General features: G+C 46.1%; 1 protein-coding gene across 2 annotated transcripts in view; it reads right to left on the bottom strand.

Moving 5' to 3' along the window:
- Positions 1-439: 439 nt before the first annotated feature.
- Positions 440-22932, bottom strand: part of LOC111139169 (transketolase like 1) — a 24008-nt gene continuing 1515 nt past the window's right edge. The window contains exons 2-13 of one of the 2 annotated variants that reach the window (XM_022491347.1): positions 19703-19820; positions 15946-16043; positions 14627-14818; positions 14416-14543; positions 12813-13006; positions 8818-8982; positions 8161-8317; positions 6856-6986; positions 4882-4965; positions 2283-2379; positions 2032-2151; positions 440-619 (exon numbers count right to left, since the gene is read on the bottom strand). In XM_022491347.1, coding sequence (XP_022347055.1) covers positions 447-619; positions 2032-2151; positions 2283-2379; positions 4882-4965; positions 6856-6986; positions 8161-8317; positions 8818-8982; positions 12813-13006; positions 14416-14543; positions 14627-14818; positions 15946-16043; positions 19703-19820 — 1657 coding nt within the window. In that variant the 3' untranslated portion in view covers positions 440-446. The remainder of the gene's footprint in view (positions 620-2031; positions 2152-2282; positions 2380-4881; positions 4966-6855; positions 6987-8160; positions 8318-8817; positions 8983-12812; positions 13007-14415; positions 14544-14626; positions 14819-15945; positions 16044-19702; positions 19821-22932) is intronic. The other variant, XM_022491348.1, reaches the window with a different exon arrangement.

The raw sequence follows: 22932 nt of genomic DNA, 5'->3' as shown, positions 1-22932 counted from the left end.
ACACCAGAGGAAGTTCCAGTGCAGTGAAATCCCACGGTCCCCAGGGAGTGGCAGGTAGGATGGCAGCAGCTCCCCGGTGGGGGGGGGGGCAGGGGACCACAGGGCCACAAACCCTGCGCGGCACATCTACAGTGCAAGCTGCCCTTCACTTACAAGGAGAACATACACATTTGAGAAACTGATCCTACACTGATCCCCAGCCCAGTTCCCAGTTATCTTATCAGCAAACTTTTACGTGGTTGTTTTGTGTAAGCTTATAACACACTCTACCGAATCAAAGATGAGAGTTTCACTTGTATACGCAGTTACGGTTTAACGGGAGGTAGTTACAACTTGCTTTACTTTTTAATAACAAAACAGTATAGATTTAAATGATAGTCTGCCAACGGAGCATAAACGTAAGGTAGAGAAGCCAGTCTTCTACGTCTAATGCCAACTAATGTATTTTAGTTCATCAACATACACTTCACAGCCACTATGATGTGTCTAGCACTGACTCCGTACATGTCCAGCAGCTCACTCGGCTTCCCACTCCGAGGCACTGCGGGCACTGCCAGCTGATGGACCAGGATGTCAGGCTCCATGGAGACAGCTGCACAGACAGCCTCCCCGATGCCACCTGGGGAAACAAAGGACAGGAGGCTCTGTTTTGATAGTGGCTAGTCAGCCTTAAAGCCCCAAAGTATAGAGGCCTTTGAATTTGCTGGTTCCTAGGGAAAAATATTTTTCGCTAGCCACTGACTCATGGAACAGCCTTCTCTGACTAGCCAGAGAAGTTCTCATTCAAAACTGTGGGTCTCCAGGGGCGCCTGCGTGGCTCAGTCGGTGAAGCATCTGCCTTTGGCTCAGGTCATGATCTTAGGGTCCTGGGATCAAGCCCCGAGTTGGGGGTGGGGTGTCTCTGGTCAGCAGTGAGTCTACTTCTCCTTCTCTCCTCCCCGCAAATAGATAAAATCTTAAAAAAAAAAAAAAAACCCATAAAACCTGTAAGTCTCCAAATTGCTCCCAGCCCCATTACAGCAGGAGCGCTTTCAGCTGGGGCTCCACAGACATAGGGGGCTACAAGCTCAAGTTCTTAAAGCTGTCGGGAACCCCAAAATGATTAAAGCAACCAATCAACTATACAGAAAAGAATGGCCAGGCGGCCTGAAGCTTCGGCAGGGCTGCTTGCCAGGCTGGCGCTCGGCTGACAGCTGGGCGATGGCCTGGTGCAGGGCCCTGGGAGCGCCTGTTTTCCCCTGGGAGTCAGGAGGTTTAGTGTGTGGCAGAGGGAGCCTGTGTGATTGGCGCCCAATAAAACCCAAGTGCTGAGGTCTTGAGTGGGTTCCTTGGGTCTCCAGTGATGCAATTTCTCACTACTGGGGAAGGGAAAGCACTCAGCAGGCCCCTCACGGAAGGGAGGGAAGGAGCCACAGGGCTGGGCTTCTCCATAGGTTCTCCTGGGCCCAGGTGTGTGTCCTTTCCCTACAATAACCTCAGCTGCGAAAGCACTGAGAGTGCTCCTAGAAAATCACTATGGATCACAGTTGTGCTCTTGGGCCCATGACACACAACCATACAGAACTCCCTGCAGCCTCATATGCCTCACCTAAACTTCCCAGCCCTCTCTCCCAGGCTCACACAGTTTTTCTGCATTTGCTGTGTTCTCTGCTTGCAAGGCACTATTCCCCTTTTGGGAAGGGAGCAAATTAACCATTCAAAACTCAAGCACAACTGTCAAGATTTTTAAGACCCCTCCCTACCCACAATGCCGTCAGACAGTCCTCTGTCTGCCACTGAGCCACTCGGCACCAGGCACGGTGCTGTGCTGGGGTCACACAACTGAGTATGGGGATGGCCCTGCCCTGAGGAACATGTGTAGGTGGGTAAGAGACCCCAAAAACAACGCACTTGCAAAGAGCAGTAATAACGGTTGTCGGAGGAGCACCTGGCTGGGTGACACCTGGGGCATGTCATGCTTCCAGTCACGGAAATCAAAAACACATCCTGCCAAAGCCCACATTCACAATGACCCTCAAGGCCTGCACGCACCTTCTGGGTAGTGGTCCTCCACTGTGATAATACGGCCGCCTGTGGCTCTGGCATTAGAGATAATGGTGGGAACATCCAGGGGCTTGATGGTAAACAGGTCGATGACACGGATAGAAATATCTAGAGAAGAGCAATAGCCAGCTTTGTATGTGAAACGGACTTAGGAAAAAAAGACCAAGTGGGCACATGAGGCAGACCAAGTCCTACCTCTCCCCAACTTAAACATCAATGTCCAGCAAAAACCAACTGACCTTGCTTAGAAAGATCTTCGGCAGCTGCTAAGGCTTCGTGCAGAGTAACTCCAGCTCCGATAACTGTGACTTTGTCATTGACACTGTGGCGGAGGACCTGGTATTATGCCCAGAGAGCAAAAAAGCTGTAGTTACTGTACGCAGAGCACATCTCAGAGAGAACACTACTAGGCTGCTCTTCCCCAGTCCTACCAATTTCACTTCTTAATAATTCACTGTATTAAAAAAGCTGAATCAGTACACTAACAAGGACACCCTTTTTTTAAATTTTTTAAAAAATTTATTTGACAGAGATCACAGGTAGGCAGAGAGGCAGGCAGAGAGAGAGGAAGGAAAGCAGGCTCCCCGCTGAGCAGAGAGTCCAACATGGGGCTCGATCCTAGGACCCTGGAATCATGACCCGAGCCGAAAGCAGAGGCTTTAACCCACTGAGCCACCCAGGCGCCCGAAGGACACCCTTTTCGATAAGCCTTCCTTCATGTTCATTTTTACAAATTCATCTATCATGCTTCATGATTTATGGTGCCTAATTACTAAGTTCTTAGAGAATACCCTTTAGCAAAGAAGGCAGATTTCAAACTGGGATCTGAAAGGCAGAAGGCCAGAAGCGAGTCATACGGGCCACGAGCTGCAGACCACAGACTCAGCACAGAGGGTCTAGAAGGGCACCACCCCTGGACAACTTGGACATTTTGTTGGGACATCTACACAGACTGGACTCTGATAATGAACAAGTTAATGGGGGATCATTTTGGGGCATTTGCAACATGCTCTGTGCCAAGGACCTTGCATGCCCAAGCGCCCTTTTAAGGTCAATGCACTGGGGGCTCATTCTGTGGCTGGCGAGAATGAATCTCAGAGTGGGAGAAACTTGCCCAGCTTAGAGACTAGCAGCCAGGCCCATCTGACATCAAAGCCCACACTCTCAACCGCTTGCTCTTCTTTGCCTTTTTTCATAGAGTTTTATTTACTCCAAAGCCACCCAACCAAAGGCATCTGAAATTATTCATTTCAGCCCTTTGTATAGGTCTCCTTGTAGCTTAAGAACCACTGCTGACAGTACAAATATTCACGGCTTCTAAGCCACCCCATTCTTTGAAATGTTCTAGCCTTTTCATATGCATACATATAAACACGCACACTCGCCCCTCAAGTCCTCTTTGCAAAGCCTAGCTCTTGAATTATCCATGCCATGCACATTATGAGACACATTTTAACTCACATCCTTTACCATTTGGAAACTTACTTCATTTTGTCAGGATGGGGCAAATATTAGGGAGAAAAAAAGACAGGCTTTGAAAAAGCTCTGCAAATCACATGATGTCTCTGAGACCCCCACCCACACCTCCAACCTCAGAGGCAAACATATGGCCTTGAGTTTCAGTGTGGGAGTGTGGGTGGGGAACGGCAAAAGCTGTAGCTAACACTGTTGGTGAGTACTGCTGCTTTCTCATTCAATGACGCCCAGCTACCGAGTAGCAGGTCATGGACTGTTCTGCATATACCTGCTTTTTGTGGCACGAAAGCCAATCATTGCTCAGTTATTCTGAGCACTAGAAACAATGACTTCTGGCTATTGGGGTGCCTGGGTGGTTCAGTCCTTAAGCATCTGCCTTTGGCTTGGGTCATGACCCCAGCATCCTGGGATCAAACTCCGTATCAGGCTCCCTGCTCAGCCTTCAAAAAGGCAGGAAGGAAACATGCCCAAACACCTGTAAGCCCTCCTCTCCAAGTGGTGGAGCAGAGCCACTTATTTTCGCCACAGACTCCACTGGTTTTCTGCACACATGGTCCCGACAGACGCCAGGTCAATGCCTGGGTCTGAGTTTCGGTCTTGCCGCTCATGACTGTGTATCCTGACTAAGCTGCTCACCTTCTCTCTCATCTACAACTCAGGGCTGCTGCTAAGTCTGTGCTTCTAGGGCTCCTGTGAGAACACAGAAGATCGGGAGTGCGCAGTGATGCTAGCGCCTTTATCAGGCCCGTGGGCAATGCATTCATGTCCCTTTTTTAAAAAAGATTTTATTTATGTATTTGACCCGAGATCACAAGTAGGCAGAGAGGCAGGCAGAGAGAGGGGGAAGCAGACTCCCTGCCGAGCAGAGAGCCCGATGTGGGGCTCAATCCCAGGACCCTGAGACCATGACCTGAGCTGAAGGCAGAGGCTCAACCCGCTGAGCCACCCAGGTGCCCCATTCATGTTCCCTTTTATTCTTGGCTTGGATCTGTAAAATCCCAGTCTAATAGATCTACTATTAATTTGAAATGGGTTCTATTACTTGTTCCGCTTGAGGCTGTGGTTAATTTACACCCAAAAAACTCAAGTACCTTTAAGTTGTTACCACTTTATCCTTACAAGTTTAAAAAAAAAAAAAAAGGAAACTCATCTGGATAACAGAAAACTTTACCTCCACTGACAGTGGTAGAATGTTCCTTTCTGAGCAAAAGCAGGCAAAGGTCAATTAAAACAAACAAACAAACAAACTAAAACGAAGAACAGATCAAGCCTTGACTGTGGGGATAGCTAGTGCTAGCTTCAGACCACTTGTCTCCACCTGAAGGGACACTGGAAGACACTGGAGAGCTTTTAAGGCCTTACCTTGGCCTGTCCGATCGCAAAGCTTTCTTGCGGGTTGTAAATAACCGCGGTTTCTGGTCGGCTGGTCCGGACATAGCACATCCCCTAGGGCATAACACCAGAGCCACATTAAAAAAATCAAACTAAATGTCAACTAATAAACCTGTTTTAAAAAGGGCAGAAAGAAGAAGCCTAAACAGTTCTTTTAACTAAAAATGAAGCGAACATTTTGGAGTAAAGAATAAGCGTCTACAACCACTGGCGAACAGGTCAGCGTCACCGGATCAGATTACTACCAAGCCAGGCAAAAGTCTACGCAGGACCCAGGCAGACGCCGCCAGCGACAAGCTCCCCGTACTGTCACATACAACGGGAGGAAGCTTTCTTAAACACGTGGACTTGTTCGGTCTCCACAGAACGCAAATTCAGGCCATAGCATGGACTCACGTTTAACAGAAAGCTAAGTTAAGCAACTCATTTTTGCCACAACTTGTAATACTTCATTCTTAGAAATACCTTACACACTAGAATGTAAAAAGACTATTTTACCAATGAGAAATGTAAGTAAGCACATTCTTGAACACATACTGCATAAATGAATACTCAAGTGTCTGAAGTTTCTATACACTATAAAAGGACATATTAGTTGAGGAATACTTGTTCTGTTCATCCCTTCACATCATAAATCAATTCTATTCAGTGTTTTTACCGAGATAAAGTTTACTTAAGTGCAGTACTCCACGAATTCTGACGAAGGCATATACCAGATAACCATCACCCGAATATGAATAACATTTGCACATGCCAGAAAGTTTCCTCATGTCTCTCTCCACTCTCCCCACCTGAAAAGCAACCACTAATTTCTATCACCACACCTTTGCCTCTTATGAACTTTCGAGAAATTGAATCTTGCAGCACACAGAGATCACTCTATATATGCACAGTCATAAAGCAACTTCCAGGATGTAGTAAGTAAAAAAATACAGAACAATACATACAGTGTGAGCTCACTTAGGTTTAAAAAAAAAAAAAGGCCAAAGAATCCTAGGCCTCTAATGAGTCGGAAATGCTTAGGAACTTGCATGACCTATCCCACCCATGCCCAGGGCTGTCTCTGCAGGGCCTTGGATAGGTGCAAGGATGGGTAAGGATGGGAGTCTGGCGACCATCAGTTGGAACAGATGAAAAAGTGCCGACTCTGGTCTCTAGTTGTCCCTGTAGCTGGGTTCTAGACAGGAATCAGGGTGAGTACGTCTGCTGTCCTTGTGTGAAACTTGAGGAGGAACAAGTGGGGGCAGAATCCACACTCTTGCCCTTCTAAGATGTTCAGAGGGCAGACCAGGTCTGAGGATTCTGAGGTTTGTTTGCAGTGGAGACACTGGGCACTCTTCAGCTTTCCGGATGTCAAAAGGTGGTGACACCATGAGGTGTATCTAAGAGCGGCATTCGACAGCTTCCTGCTGGAGCCTACTCCTGTGACATTGCTGACAGTCCCCCACTTCTTGGAGCCTCCAGAGCACCCTCATTTCTCATGCTGAGCCCTGCCCCGTACGGACCATCAGATGCTGTCTGGCGTTGTTTTGCACTTTCACAACATGACTGTGTTCATGTTTTATGTGTGTCATAACTTTTGAATAATTGTTTTTTTGTTTAAGATTTTATTTATTTGACAGAGAGAGAGTAGGCAGAGAGAGAGAGAGGAGGAAGCAGGCTCCCTGCCGAGCAGAGAGCCCAATGTGGGGCTCGAACCCAGAACCCTGGGATCATGACTGGGATCATGACCTGAGCTGAAGGCAGAGGCTTTAACCCACTGAGCCACCCAGGCGCCCACAATTGTTCATTTTCTTTTTTTTTTTTAAATCCTCCGTTATCTTCTGTAATGAATATCTATTATCTGTATACTGAGGAAAACGGGAGAAACCCAACAATCAGTAGCAAACTAGTAGCACACCCCAAAAGCATTTTCTGCCTGAACCAATGTCCCCTTAAAAATACCTTGGTATTCGCTGCCAGGAGAACAGCGTGCTCCGTTGAGGTGGCGTCACTCGGGTAGAAAACCGTGCAGTTGGGAATGGATCGGAACATGGCCAGATCCTCCAGGGCCATCTGGGAGGGACCATCTTCACCTGAGAAAGCAAAGCCACAGCTGTGCAAAAAGAAAGCCCAACATATGCCACGATAGCCTAGCTCTTGCAGCTAGGAAAGGACTATTACTGTGCACGGTGCCTTGCCTGGGACAACTATCTAATCTCAGGACCCTAGCTCCTCCGGTTGGACCTAGAGCGACTGTGTCACTTAGCTGACTGATTTTAGTACTTAGACACACCTGGCCCCAGGCAAAGACTCTGGGCCAGTCTGGAGTCTGGGCCAGGCTCAGTCCTGAAAAGCTACGGGCCTCGCTCTCCCCCCACTCTGCACATGGCATCTGCCCGTTGAGAGACTTCTCCCAGGAAGTCCCAGAGAGGACTCCCAAAGTGCACTTCTGGCCCTGTTCCCCTCCAGCATTCTAGCAGTGTACACAAATTGTCACATCTACCGCGAGGACCTACGCCACCACAGGCACACCGGGCACCTCATCTTTCTTGTCATTTTTGTCATTCATGAACACAATCCCCTGATGTCTCTCAAGCAAGAAATTAAATTAAAATTTAAATTTTAATTTAAATTTTAATTTAAATTTAAAAAATTTAAAAAAAGCTTTTTGTGCAATTTTGGACTCCTCCACCTGTCGGCCATGTTGACCTCTTTGTTCAGACTCTCACAGAGTAACCCTCACTTTCTATCTACTGCTAATACACACCACATCTCAATCCTTTTTCCGACTTCCTGTTTCTCCTTGCTTCCATCTAGCCTGTCCTGCCAGGTTAATGCCCCAGAGCTATATTTCCCTCAGCCCCACTCCTCTGTATCCCACTCTTCAAGGGTTCCATTTCCATCTGACCAGACAGCTCAGCCTAGGCAGAAAGCCCTGGCAATCTGTGCTCCTCACTTCCTGGACTCATGCTGCTTGTCCCCGCTTAGACAAAGGGCACCACACTAAGAGCAGAAAGTAAGTCTGATCATTGTTTCTCAATGACTGAAAGAGTGGGCACTTACTTTACAGTAACACCAAGAAATCCTCTCAAAAGTAACCCAGAGTGTCTGGAACTTTTAAAATACAACACAGCAGGAAAAAAGACAGATTAGAAATAATCAAACATTCTGGAACCCCCAAGCACATTGACAGGTCAACCACTCACATGCTAATCTTTCTCTGTAAAGGAAAAAGGCTAGCAAGAGGAGGGTATTAAGAATGCATACCAACAGATACCCCACAGTGGGACCCAATAAGATTGATGTTGATTTGAGAGATGGCTCCCATCCGAATTTGATCAAATGCTCGGGTCAAGAAGGCAGCGAAGGTGCTAGCAAAAGCAACGGTCCGACCACGGGTGGCACATCCCAGTGCCACGCTCACCTGCAACGTAAAGGAGACGAATCAGAACACCCCTGGAACGGCTGCCAGAGAAGCACCGTGAATGAATGTGCGGGCCAGCGGAGGCAGGGACATGGCTAGCTGGCTGTGGACACCCATCTAAAGGGGGTCCCTGCTTGGCTCCAGGCAACTGGTAGCAGGAGGGAATGCTACCTCTGTGCTGACAGATCTTCCTAACACCTAAAGCTGCTGACAAGCTTGGGATACTTTGGGCCTAGAGCCTTGGTGTCGTGGCTGTGACTCAGCCTGCTGCCCTTAGTATACCTGGAGATGGTTCTGTCTACTATGCCCTTCCTAGTGGTCCCATAAGGCACCCCACAAATTGCCTGGCTACTCTCTACTTGTTTCCTCAGAGACATTTATTCTCCAGTTCCTTTGCTTTTATAAGTAGAAAGAAAAACCATAATATGGGGCTTGCCTCCTGTGCCCAGCAGGCCACTGTCAGTGAGAAGACCCAAAAGGGACACCCACAGCACACGCACCATGTTCTGCTCAGCAATGAAACATTCAATGAAGCGCTCAGGGTGTTCTCTCTTGAATATGTCTGAGAAGGTGGAGTTCTTGGTGTCACCATCCAGCACAATGACTCTATCATTTGCATGGCCCAGCTTAGCCAGAGCCAAACCACATGCTCTCCGAGTAGCTATCTGGAAAAGTCAAACAGTGGAGTTTCTTAGAGCAAATTTAGAAGGAAGGTGAAATTTTGTGGATTACCAGTTGTCTTCTATCTTAGAAACAAATTTGTGATTTACCAATAATCTCCTTTAGGGTTTTAAAAATGGGTTGCTAGCCCATCTTAAATGCATACCTAACTGGGTATCAATTCTCAAAAATAAACTTATTCTTCTGCCCCATTCATATAGTTTACCAAAAAACTTAAATGTCACCAAATGCAAATGCCTGTTGACTTTTTAAACTATAAAACCAATAAGGCTAACTGCAAAAAAAAATTTAAAACTTTAGAATCATGATACCAGTAATAAAAAATTCCGTTAGCATATTATTTGACGTTGGACTGAATTTATGAATTAATTTAGGGGAGAACGGACATCGTCACATTATTGCATTTTTCTATTAGAAATCAAGGTTTGGCACTTCCTCAAAACGTTAAACAGAGAATTACCACATGACCCAGCAGTTCTACTCCCAGCTATATACCCAAGAGAAAAATGTATCTCAGCAAAAACTCGCACACAAATGTTCAAAGCAGCAGTATTCACAACAGCCAAAAGGTAAAAACAACGCAAACATCCATCAAGGATTGAAAAGGTAAACAAAATGTATGGTATATTCATAAAATGGAACACTGTACATGCCACAAGGATAGACCTTGAGAACACTGTGTTAAGACAAAGAAATCAGACAAAAAGTTAACATATTATATTACACTCTTTATAGGAAATATCCAGAACAAGCAACTTTACAGAAACAGAATGTAGATGAGTAGTTACTGGGCCTGGATGGAATGGACAATGACTGCTAATGGGTGTGAGTTTTTTTAAAAGATTTGAGAGAGCAAGCGAGCACGATTTGGGGGGAGACGGTCAGAGGGAGAGGGAGTAGCAGGCTCCCCACTGAGCAGGGAGCTCAATTCGGGACTGGATCCCAGGATCATGACCTGAGCCCAAGGCAGATGCTTAATAGACTGAGCCACCCAGGCACCCTGGTGGGGGGAGGTTCCTCTGGATAGTTTCAGGATTCTGTTTATATGCTTAAAACCATTAAACTATACACTTCAAATGGATGATTGTAATATAGGGAGTCATTTCTCAATAAAGCTATTATTTTTTTAAAAGATTTTATTTATTTATTTGACAGACAGAGATCACAAGTAGGCAGAGAGGCAGGCAGAGAGAGAGAAGGAAGAGGGCTCCCTGCCGAGCAGAAAGCCCGATGTGGGGCTCGATCCTAGGACCCTGGGGTCATGACCTGAGCCAAAGGCAGAGGCTTTAACCCACTGAGCCACCCAGGTGCCCCAGTAAAGCTATTATTTAAAAAAAACAAACTTTGCTTGTCTTTTTTTTTTCATTCGTCTGAACACTTAATGTTTTTTGGAGGGGAGGGAAGGGCAGGGAGAAAGAGAGGGAGAAAATCTCTAGTAGGCTCCATGCCCAGCTCAGAACCTGATGTGGGGCTTGATCTCACATCTCTGAGATCATGACCTGAGCCGAAACCAGGAGTCAGATGCTTAACAAATTGAGCCACCCAGGTGCCCCTATTTTTAAAAATAAACAATTCATGTTGACAGTACAAAATTCAAGTTCTGAAAGGCTATGGAGCAAAGTGACCATTTTCTTCCTGATCTCTTGTCCCCTAGCCATCCGGTACCCTGTCCAGAGGTTGACAGAAATGAGTCTGTGCAGCACCTTTTTGGGAATGGTCTACAAACAAATATCTGTTGACCACCCAGGTGCCCCTATGATGCCTCTTTTTAAGATTTTCTACACAAAAAGAGAATTATACTCTATGCTGCTTTACTTTATTTTAAAGATTTTATTTTTTTATTTGACAGAGAGAGACATAGCGAGAGAGGGAACACAAGCAGGGGGAGGGTGAGAGGGAGAAGCAGGGAGCCCACTGAGCAGGGGAGCCCGATGTGGGGCTCGATTCCAGGATCCTAGGATCATGACCTGAGCTGAAGGCAGTTGCTTAACCTACTGAGCCACCCAAGCGCCCCTGCTTTACAACTTTAAAAAAAATTTAATAATAGGGCACCTGGGTGGCTCAGTCAGTTATGTGTCTGCTTATGGCTCAGGGTCATGATGGCGGGGGTGTTCCCTGTTTAGCGGGGAGTCTGCCTCTCCCCTTCCTCTCCTTCTGCTCCTCCCTGCTCATGCTCTAATAAATTAAATTTTTAAAAAATTTTAGTAATTTGCGCAAGCTCTTAGTTTCTATTCTAGTTGGGTCATTTCCGTTTCATCAGCATTCAAAGCTGTAATCTTCATTCTTTTTTTTTTCCCCCACAGCGCTCATCACAGCACATACTCTCCCCAATGTCCATCCCCGAGCCACCCCATCCCTCCTACCCCCCTCCACTCCAACAACCCTCAGTTTGTTTCCTGGGATTAAGGGTCTCTCTGGTTTCCTCTTGTTTCATTTTTTTCCTCTCTTCTCCTATGATCCTCTGCCTTGTTTCTCAAATTCCACATATCTGTGAGATCATATAATTGCCTTTCTCTGATTGACTTATTTCACTCAGCATAATACCCTCTAGGTCCAAACAACGACATTCATTCTTAGAGACACATCTGCATACTTCTGTAGGATAAATTCCCGTGAGCTGTGCTATGAGTTCCAAGTGTGTGAACAGGTAAAGTGTTGCCAAAGTGTTCTTCATTAATATGTGCTTCTTCCTGATTACCACCTTTCTTCTGCTTTTTAATTTGTTTTCTAATTTCTTGAGTTGTCAAAATTCATTTGTTTTAACCCATATTACCAGACCAAGAAAACACAAGCAACACTATAAATGTCTCCAAATAAAGAAAGAAAAGAAAAAAGGATTAGAAAGTATTTCCTTCCTCTTGGGCTCATCACCTTGTTTCCTTAGGTCCTGAAGACACTGCCTATTTTGGGTCTGCTGTATTATACCAAAAGGCAGGATATAAACATGGTAAAAGGCTTTATGGTCAGGGTTTCATGCCTAATTTGTTTCCTTTTTGCAGAATAGGTCTTTGATGAACTGACCTACTTCTTTCTATTAATCTAGGGAGTAAATTTAAAAACTTGGCCCAGCCAGGTCCCCACCCTTAGACCAGACACAAAACAGTGGCAGTTTCAAGCTCATGAGACTGCCAGACCACAAACTGAATTTTACAAGCAAAAGCTGTGCAGTACTAAGTACTAGTAAATACTTAGTATTAGTAAGTACTAGGTACTAGTACATTTTTTAGTAAGAAAATTCAGACCTAAGTTTGAAATGAAAGAATTAAGTATCAGATATACTAAAAGAGTGCCTGGGTGGCTCAGTCCGTTGACCGTCTGCCTTCGGCTCAGATCATGATCCTGGGGTCCTGGAATCGAGTCCCGTATTGGGCTCCCTGCATTGGTCTCCCTGCTCTGCTCAGTGGGGAGTCTGCTTCTTCCTCTGCCCCCCTCCCTCCCGCTCATGCTTGCTTGCGCTCTCTCTCAAAAATAAGTAAAATCTTAAAAAAAATAGTAAAAGATGGGGCGCCTGGGTGGCTCGGTGGGTTAGGCCTCTGCCTTCGGCTCAGGTCATGATCCCAGGGTCCTGGGATTGAGCCCCGCATCAGGCTCTCTGCTCAGCGGGGAGCCTGCTTCCCCCCTTTCTCTCTGCCTGCTTGTGATGTCTCTATCAAATAAATTTAAAAAAATAGTAAAAGATACTAAAACCACCTCTATTACTTATAACCTTTAAGTTACATGTCATGCGATCTAATAACTGGTTCACCCATGGAGATTAGAGTACATGAAGAGTCCTGTCGTGTATTTAAAAATGAGAACAATATAGTTTGCCTACCTGCTCGCCGACTTTGTAAGCAGGCGGAGAGCTCATTTCTATATCCGTGATGTTGATTTGAGGCGAGTCTTCAATAGGGGGCTTTGGGTCAAGATTCTTGTTAGTCTGTATCTGGCTCTCAATTAGTTTGATAATTGCATCAGCTCTTTCCTTTGGCATTGGCTTTCCATGCCAATTTTCTGCATCTTCAACACCTGCAACCCAATAAAAGACATTCGTTCCATAAGTATATGTAATTGAGTGTCTGTCCACCACAGAGTCACAGGAGCAGAAACCTGACAAAAAGGGAGCCTGAGCTGGCACTGCAGCTGCAGCCTCACAGGACAGCCTGAAACATCCCAGCAGCTCTCGAGGGAGGCCTCTGGCCCATATACTGGTAAATGGAGGGAAGAGAGTGGGAGATGAGGCTGGAGAGACAGGCAGGGCGACCTTGGAAGATCCTGTGGGTATAAAGAGTTTGGGTTTTGTCAGAAGCAAGACAGGAAAACACAGAGGAATTTGGAGACGGGAGGTGACTGGTCAGTTCTTAAATGTAGAAAGATCGCCACAGTGGTCACGTGGAGACTGGCCTGGGGAGACTATAAGGAGTGAAAACACAGGTCTGAGCATAGGACATAGCAGGGAACAGGTCTGAGATATACTTACTGTAGGAGCAGAAGCCATTAGAACTGATGACAGGCCGGATTTCCATGTAGGGGGCCCATAGGGGAGAAGCGAAGGCAAAGAGAATACCCAGAATTCTCCCAGGAGCAAATTGGTTCAGTGGTCATTTACTGAACTGGGGAACCATAGTTAAGCCTGTGTCTTAGGGAGGAGTCACAGAACAGTTTATTTTTAAGATTTTTATTTATTTATTTGACAGAGATCACAATACGCAGAGAGGCAGGCAGAGAGAGAAAGGAGGAAGCAGGCTCCCTGCTGAGCAGAGAGCCTGATGCAGGGCTCAATCCCAGGACCCTGGGATCATGACCCGAGCCGAAGGCAGAGGCTTTAACCCACTGAGCCACCCAGGCGCCCCCAGAACAGTTTTATTCTAAAGCACTGATGAAAACACGGAGCAACCACACACCCTTTGCAACTCTTATACTTGAATAAGTTCAGGTGTCGGCTTTGAAATCTGCAAGAATTTAAGACTTTCAAAATGCCCTTCCTTCCCTGACCCTCAGTTCCACAGGTGCTGCTTCTCTAGCTCCTTGTGTATCCTCCAAGACAGCATGAGCACAGGCAATGGTGCATGCACATATGCAGGCCCTTATTGGCTTGTCTGCTTATGTGCACAGTAGCACTCTTTCTCACGCTGCACTTCTGTGCAGATCACTCTCTACCAGTTCTCTAACTGATGGACTGCCCTCCTAGCCACTCCCTCCAGCACACAAAAAATCATTGCTCTTGTGCTGGGGGTCTGCGCTTCCCCTCTGATCCTAATCAGACCTGCTACCTATAAGGGCTAAGGGAAGCAAGAGCCTCCAGCACATATTAACAGGCATCATCTCTGAACACGAAGCCAGTTGGCCTGCCTTGCCATCATGAGCCTCCTTCTGCCACATCGCTATGCACACAGATGTTTTTAATAACCCTAAGCAAAAAAGAAACATTTGCTTACTTGGAATGCCCCGGCCCTTGAAGGTCTTGGCAACCACAGCAGTGGGCTTGTTCTTCACCTGACTCGCCTGCCAGAACACCTGGCACAGCGCCTCCACATCGCGGCCGTCCACCACATAAGTATTCCACCTGCCAACCCGGGAGAAGGCCAGGTTACAAGGTGAATGGGGGACTGGGCAGAAAGAAGGTGACATGAAACAGGACACAGTTACCCAAAGGCTTCACAGCGCTTCTGATAGACTTCTATGCAATGCTCGGGGGGCAGGGCGCCACTGTGGCCCAGGCGGTTCACGTCGAAGACAGCCACAAGATTGTCCAGACTGTAGTGGGAAGCAAAAGCCAACGCCTCCCAGACGGAGCCTTCGGAGGACTCGCCATCTCCCATGAGGCAGAACACGCGGTAGCTGGGGCAAGCCAAGAAATGTTAAGAAAGACTGTGCTCAGCGATCTTCTGGGTCACTCAGGCAAATAAATATTATGGAGGGAAACAAAGGAACAAATAGTTGCTTCACATTGTCAATTCTGTCCAAACTGGACAGTTACAGAAACACAGCTTTAAAAATTTGGACCTCATAAAATGGACTTCAGCTTTGGCAAGTTTTCTCATCCTAACATCGTTCTGCCACTTGTCTGCGATCCACAAACAAGAGGGGATGGGGAGAAAACAGTCCCCTTAAACACCCAAATGACATTTTAAATATAATTTCTCAGTAAGCTTCATTTTAAGCACTACCATCTTCTATTTCTGTTCTTACAAATTTATTTACGATAATCGTAACAATCAAAACAGTCTACTTCAGGAGCATATATTCTGTTGTAAACTGCAAATTTTCTCCTCAACAAAAACACAAAAATGTTAATGCCAATAAAACACAACCCATGCCCCACAAAAATGCTGCAAAATTAAAAAAAAATTGTTGATTAAACCCCAGGATAGGGGCTAATAGAGGCAGTCATGAGAAATGAAAGAGGCCCTGTAGAAAAAGAACCCTTTTGATTTTTAAAAATTTTTTATTATTTCTTTAAAAGATTTTTATTTATTTGTTTGACAGAGAGAGATCACAAGCAGGCAGACAGGCAGGCAGAGAGAGAGGGGGGGGAAGCGGCTCCTCACTGAGCAGAGAGCCTGATGCAGGGCTCCATCCCAGGACCCTGAGATCATGACCTGGGCCGAAGGCAGAGGCTTAACCCACTGGGCCACCAGGCGCCCAAGCCCTTTGATTATTACTGTATGCGTCCCTTGTACAAGTGCACCAGCTAGTCACTGTATCATGAAGCTCACGGAGAGATGAAAAACAGAAAGCGATCGTTCTTGGAAAATAATGGAAGTAAACCAGTTTCTATACTGCAGAACCCAACCAGAGAAGCTAGAACAGTTTACAGAAACACGATTTCTTTTCTGCTTGAACATTTGGTAGTCTGAACTTTAAAAACAATTACTAACTTCCCAAACTAATACACCATAAATAAAGCCAAGGGGCCTGAGGAATGGGGTGGAGCCAGGTAAGCAGTTGCTGGGTAAGTGCCTCACCTTGCTTTGTCAAAGTACTTGCCCGTATATGCCATCCCGCAAGCGGCCCCCAGTCCTTGCCCGAGCCATCCAGTTGCCACATCAACAAACGACAGCCTCTGTAAAAGAAGGGATCAAATGAACCTAGACGCACAGGCTGTTCTTTGGAATGGCCCCTCCCACACTTTGGGGTATCTAACTCTTTCCTACACTTACAGGCACCCCAAGTCTCGGATCAACATCACCAAGACAGGGGGAGTCACTGTAAATCCAGGTCAAGTGGACCTGTGAGGACATCCAGACTGACAATTTCTCTACACACAGTAGCCTCAACAGAGCCCAGGAGCAAAGCAGAAAACGTAAGCATGAGCCTTGCCATTTTCATAAGCTCTTTTATCTAGTCATGAACAAACCAGATGTTCAATCTTTTTGGAGAATGTGGGTTCTTTTTTTTTTAAGATTTTATTTTATTTATTTGATAGAGAGAGAGATATCACAAGTAAGCGGAGAGGCAGACAGAGAGAGAGAGGAGGAAGCAGGCTCTCCGCTGAGCAGAGAGCCCGATGCGGGGCTCGATCCCAGGACACTGGGATCATGACCTGAGCCGAAGGCAGAGGCTTTAACCCACTGAGCCACCCAGGCACCCCTGGAGAATGTGGGTTCTTAAATAGAAACCAAAAACACTGAAGAAGATTGCAATTTCCCTTGTTTGTAAAACCTCAGGTCAAATGAGATTTCAGAAGCGGTCATCTAGAAATGCCAGAAATGAATCACTACACCACTACTCTTCCTCTCCCCTCCTCCTGTGCCTACGCACAGCCTATCTTTATCTCATGGAGAAAATACCCTCTGGGTGCCACAGGGCGGTGCCAAAGGTCCCAAGCTTCCAAAGACACACTGAACTTATTCAGTGCTTCCCCTGCCACCACCTTGAACTGGCCACATCTTTTGACTTTGTCACTGCAGTGACCTCCCAACTCCCCCGCCAAAGCTATTCTCAACACAGCCACCAGGGGGAGCCCGTTAAACCCTTTCCGCTCACCACCCTGCAGAGACTGGTCCAAGGTCTCTCCAACTCCTGCCAATCAGAGCCCAAGTTCCTGCACCAGCCTGTCCACTCCGCCCCCATCGGACATGCTGATTATCTAGGTTTCTTGTCTCACCCTTCTCACCATGCAAGAGTCAGCTCCATTCAAGCAAATCATTAGGTTGTTGTTGCTACCAAAGACAGGCCAGTGGGACTTGTTAGACTCATCCCTCCCCGTCCTGCTCCACCCTATTTCTCTGCTCCTCCCAGGGTTCTTAATCTCCTCGAACTTTTCTTCACATGCTTTGTGCCCCTAGAGACTCCCTCTCTGTTCTGTATCCTTAGCCCAGCAGAACCCTCCCACTGAAGCTGTCTTCCACCCCACGATTCCTAGCGTTACTCCCATCCATAAGGTCTGGCCCCCAGTTGTTTGTGTGCCCTTGGACTGAGTCTGGGCTCTGCACTCAGACCCACTCTGCTTCCCTCTGGCTTTAAAGAGGCAGGGAGGGGGGGCAGTAAATAAGCTCACTTCTTCAAGGATTCTTCATTTTTGGGGTACAATGCAGAGCCCCTGTCAGGCAGCAGGGGCTGTAGGACTGACTGAGAAACTAGCAGGCACCTGCACGGCACCTGGCGCCATGGAGTATTCCCACATGGGCTCCCTTTTCTTCCGTAAGAATCTTATGCTGCGTGTAGGAGGACACACTCATACTTTAGGGGGGACAAGAGCTAGAATAAAAACGCATATGAGGTACTGTGTGCACTCAGAAAGACTTCCCCTCAGGTGGGATTTCTCACCTTTGTTCTGGCACAAAGTATGCTTCAAGAAAGAGTTTTTAAAAGGCCTTTTTTGGTTTCTACCCTGCCTGCTTGACTGAAGAAAACCACAGCCATTAAAACAAAAGTAAAGGCCTAGTGGTGGGGATTGGGGGAATCACAAGACCCTCCCCGCAAGCTTCCACAGTGATTCACAGCCAGCAATCCTGATACTGCTAGGCCTTAACGGTGGGCCTCCTACCACAGTTGTCTGCACTGCACGTTCATGCCCCAGGAGCACCAGTTGTGAGGACCTCGGCTCCTTTGCTGTAGCAAGTCCACTTATTCCATTCTCAGCCAATGCCAAGATGGACTATGCTATGTGCTTTCTCCTTCCTCCTAATTCTGTTTCTGAAATCTGATGAGCATTTAAGTTCTGACAGCTAAACAGTGCCCAGCCTGCTACTGCACACCAGACTGCCTCCTCACCGCTAAGGCCAATGACTGTGAACACAATAGCAGCAGTTATGTGATACTCTAGCCATCTGACTTTTTAAACCAGGGATCTGAATGTTCATACTGTGTTTGTACATCTTCATTTGTTTGATTTTCATTGTGAAGGAAGGTGAAGCTTATAGAAAAGTTTTGAGAATAACACACTGAAGTCCCATATGCTCTTCACCTTGATTCGCCGCCGATGGGGCCATTTTTGCTTCATCTCGTTCTTTCTACACACACACTCACAAATTTTAGTTTATTTTTTGGCCAAACCTCATTTGAGATTACGTTTCAGACCCGAGGGCATGGTCAAAATTATGACCCCAGATACTCCACTCACACCCATATTCTGACTTTATTCTTTTTTAAGTAGGCTCCGTGTCCAGTGTGGAGCCCAGTATGGGGCTTGAACTCACGACCATGAGATCAAGACCTGAGTTGAGATCAAGAGTCAGACACTCAACTGACTGAGCCACCTAAGCACCTGTCTTTATTCTTTAAACTAATTCCCACAGCCCACATATGGGGTTTCTGTTTATACATGGTGCTGTACCAATTGAATTTTAGATGTTTTGCTTAGGACACAGCAAACTTTCAGATAGCATCAAAAGAACTGCATGTTCTTCTAGGTTGACCTTGCTTTTAAATTACTCCTCTTTCCTGTTCCCCCAAATCATGAAGTACCTGGTATTATACTTAGTATAATGAGAAAGATCCCCATTGTATCAGATCAGATCTACAGAGATAGGGGAAATAAACATAACTGACAAGTGGATGATCTCTCCCCAAATTAAGCTCAATTTTCCTTGAGGCTCAAGTAAGTCAGATCCACTGCTGCCCACCTCTATCCAGGTGGCAAAGTATTAGAGCATGATAGGTCGAGGGGGGCTTTGGTGCTAGGTGGGATAAGGCAGGGCACCAAAGATGGAAAAAAAGTGGAGCCAGTTGCCATTAAGTCATCCTTCCCACCACTGTAATCCTTGCTAGAACACTTTTTAGATCTTTGTGAGATGCTATGGTCTGAATATCTGTGCCCCCCAAAACCTATATGTTGAAAACCTAAGGCCCAAGGTGATGGTATTAGGAGGTGGGGGGGGGGCTTTGGGTGGTGATTAGGTCACAAGGGCAGAACCCCCACAGATGAGATTAGAACCCTTATAAAAGAGGCCCTAGATAGATTACTTCCCCTTCTGCTATGTGAGAATATAACAAATCTGCAACCAGGAATAAGACCCTTACCAGAATGTGACCATGTGACCCTGACCTTGGACTTTCAGCCTCCAAAACTGTTAGAAATAAATTTCTATTGTTTATAAGCCACCCAATCTGTGGTTATTTTGTTATAGCAGCTGAAACAGACTAAGACATGAGGCAAAGAAGGAAGAACCAAAAAGATCAACAGAGCCCATTTCAGGCCTTGTTGCCATACAGTAGCTTTTAAAATGATTTTTTAAAAGTAAGCATCTGAACAGGCCCTGGGCTCCTGTGCTGGCTTACCTTGGAGAGGATGAAACGATCATTATCTGCATTCTCTGGATCCTCCTGTTTGTATCTCATGATGTGGAAGAACAGCACGGACATGATCTCAGCAGCACTGCTGCATGATGTGGGGTGGCTTAAAGACAGACACAGCACAGGTCATTTCTCACAGGTAAGTGACTCACCAGGGACACAGTGCAGGAGAACTTTTAGTACACAGACTCCTCAGACTGGAGCAGCAGTCATTTCTCCCAGGCATGGAAGAATCCAGTCAAGGAAAAGGGATTCGGGGCCACTGCCTCCCAAGATCATAACTTTTAAGGATGCTGTAAGGCCCAGTAACCTCATAACCTCTCCCCGTGGAGAGAAAGATCTCCAAGACTACCCCCCTCTATCAATGGAGCACCTGTATACTTGGGGCAAGTTCACCTAGTGACTCCGTAAGCACTTGAGTATTCTTTAATTTACTTGAGTTTATCTGTAATATCATTAAGTAAAAACACCATAAAGCAGAAATAAACCCATGCGTACATGAAAAACTAATATTTGATAAAGGAGCCAAGAATACTCAATGGAGAAAGGGCAGTCTCTTCAATAAGTGGTGCTGGGAAAACTGGATAGTCACATGTGGAAACATGAAAATAGAAATCCTACCTTACACCACTCACAGAAATTAACTCGAAATAAATTAAGACTTAAATGTAAGATAAGAAACCATCAGATGCCCAGAAGAAAACAGGAAAAAACCTTGACATGGGTCCTCATTCTGACTTTTTTTTTGGATAGGACAACTAAACCACAAGGAACGCAATAAAAAACAAGTGGGACTACATCAAACAAAAAACTTTCTAAAAAAAGATTTTATTTATTGTCAGAGAGAGACGGGGGGGTGGCTGGGGGAGAGAACACAAGCAAGAGGAGTGACAGGCAGAAAGAGAGGGAGAAGCAGACTGCCTGCCGTGCAAGGAGGCCGATGTGGGATGAGATCCCAGGTCCAGCTCACGTATGTTAACAACCTCTTCTTTCAAAGTTCACTATTAGAAAATGGAGACTTAAACCTTTTGCCTTGCAGGTATTCCCTAAGTGGATAAGGTTTTGTTTTTGTTCTTTTCAAATGATTTTGTTCATGGGGCGCCTGGGTTAAGCCTCTGCCTTCAGCTTGGGTCATGATCTCAGGGTCCTGGGATCGAGCCCCTCCCTGGGCTCTCTGCTCATCGGGGAGCCTGCTTTCCCCCCTCTCTCTGCCTGCCTCTGCCTACTTGTGATCTCTCTCTCTGTCAAGTAAATAAAAATCTTTAAAAAAAAAGATTTTGTTCATTTGACAGAGAGAGAATACAAATAGGCAGAGTGGCAGGCAAAGGGAGAGGGAGAATCAGGCTCTCTGTGAAGCAGGGAGCCTGATGCGGGGCTTGATCCAAGGCCCTTGGGATCATGATCTGAGCAGAAGGCAGCCACTTAACTGACTGAGCCACCCAGACGCCCATAAGTGGATAAGGTTTTAAAAATTGTTAGATATCTTTAAAATTCAAATAAATAAAAATTACTAGAGAAATCTTGTACAAAGCCAAACCACTATTAATTTTGATGAAAAAAGCAAGAAGTGTAAAAGAAAATCCCAAAACATGCAGGTCTTAAATTCATGTAAACTGTACTTTTAATATCAAAGCTCAGAATGGAAAATAAAATTTTAAAAGAGATACCATGCAGAACATTCTATTCCACTAATACAGAAATTAGAAATTAATAAAAGAAAACTGGAAAATCCACACATTTGTGGAAATTAAGCACTACACTCTTAACCAATGGGTCAAAGAAGAAAACAGAAGAGAAATTAGAAAATAGTTAAAGAAAAATGAAAATAGAAACACAGCGTACCAAATTTTATGGAATACAGCAAAAGTAGTGCTAAGAAATTGACAGTTGTGAGTGCTTACATTAAAAAAGATCTCAAATCAAACCCCTAACTTTACAACCTAAGAACCAGAAAAAGTAAACCCAAAGACACCAGATAGAATAATAAAGGTTAGAACAGAGAGACCAAGAAATCCCACAGGAAAAAACAAAAACAAAGGTTGGTTTTTTAAAAAGATAAAATTAAATTTTTCTGCTAGACTAAAACCAAAAAATTTTAGTTTTTAAATGTACTAAAGCAGGGGCATCTGGGTGGCTCAGTGGGTTGAGCTTCTGCCTTCAGCTCAGGTCATGATCTCAGGGTCCTGGGAGTGAGCCCCGCATCAAGCTCTCTGCTCAGCGGGGAGCCTTCTCCCCCAACCCCCTGCCTACTTGTGATCTCTGTCAAGTAAATAAATAAATAAGTATCTTTAAAAAATGTACTAAATCATATTTGAAATTACTAATTTTTTAAAAACTATTTACTTGACAGAGCAGGTGCAAGGACGAGCATGCACAAGCAGGAGGAAGGGCAGGCAGTGGGAGAGGGAGAAGGAGCCTCCCTGCCGGTAAGGAGGTCAACGTGGGACTCAATTCCTGGCCCCTGGGATCATGACCTGAGTGGAAAGCAGTTAACTGACTGAGCCACCTAAGCGTCCCATGAAATTACAGATTTTATTTCAGAAACGAAGACAGTATTACCATTGTACAGAGATAAAAAGAACTACATGATACCGTGAAAAATTCTAGGCCAATAAATCAATTAAACTACAACTTGCTTCAGGTCACCTGAATAGCTCAGTTCACAATCCCAGGGTCCTGAGATCAAGCCCCACACCAACCCTCCATGCTCAGCGAGGAGTCAGCTTTTCTATCTGCTGTGCCTCCCCCCACCCTCCTGCACTCCTGCTTCTCCGCCTGCCCCTTCCACTTCGTGCACTCGTGCTTCTCCGCCCTCCCCTCCTCCTCCCTTCCTGCTTCTTCGCCTTTCCCGCCTCCTGCACTCGTGCTTCTCCGTCTGCCCCTTTCACCTCAAGCGCTCGTGCTTCTCCACCCTCCCCTCCTGCACTCGTTAGTGCTTCTCCACCCTTCCCACCTCGGCACTCGTGCTTCTCCGCTCTCCAGTCCTCCTGCACTCGTGCTTCTCCGCCTGCCCCTTCCGCTTTGTGCGCTCGTGCTTCTTCGCCTTTCCCGCCTCGTGCACTCGTGCTTCTCCGCCCGCCCCTCCTCCTGCACTCGTGCTTCTCCGCCTGCCCCTTCCACTTCGTGCGCTAGTGCTTCTCTGCCCTTCCCATCTCGGGTGGGCACTCATGCTTCTCTGCCCGCCCCTCCTCCTGCCTTCGTGCTTCTTGGCCCTT

Source organism: Enhydra lutris, unplaced genomic scaffold, assembly GCF_002288905.1.
Source record: "Enhydra lutris kenyoni isolate GAN:26980312 unplaced genomic scaffold, ASM228890v2 scaffoldscaffold96, whole genome shotgun sequence".
Taxonomy (NCBI): domain Eukaryota; kingdom Metazoa; phylum Chordata; class Mammalia; order Carnivora; family Mustelidae; genus Enhydra; species Enhydra lutris.
This window is presented reverse-complemented; position numbering and strand designations above follow the sequence as displayed.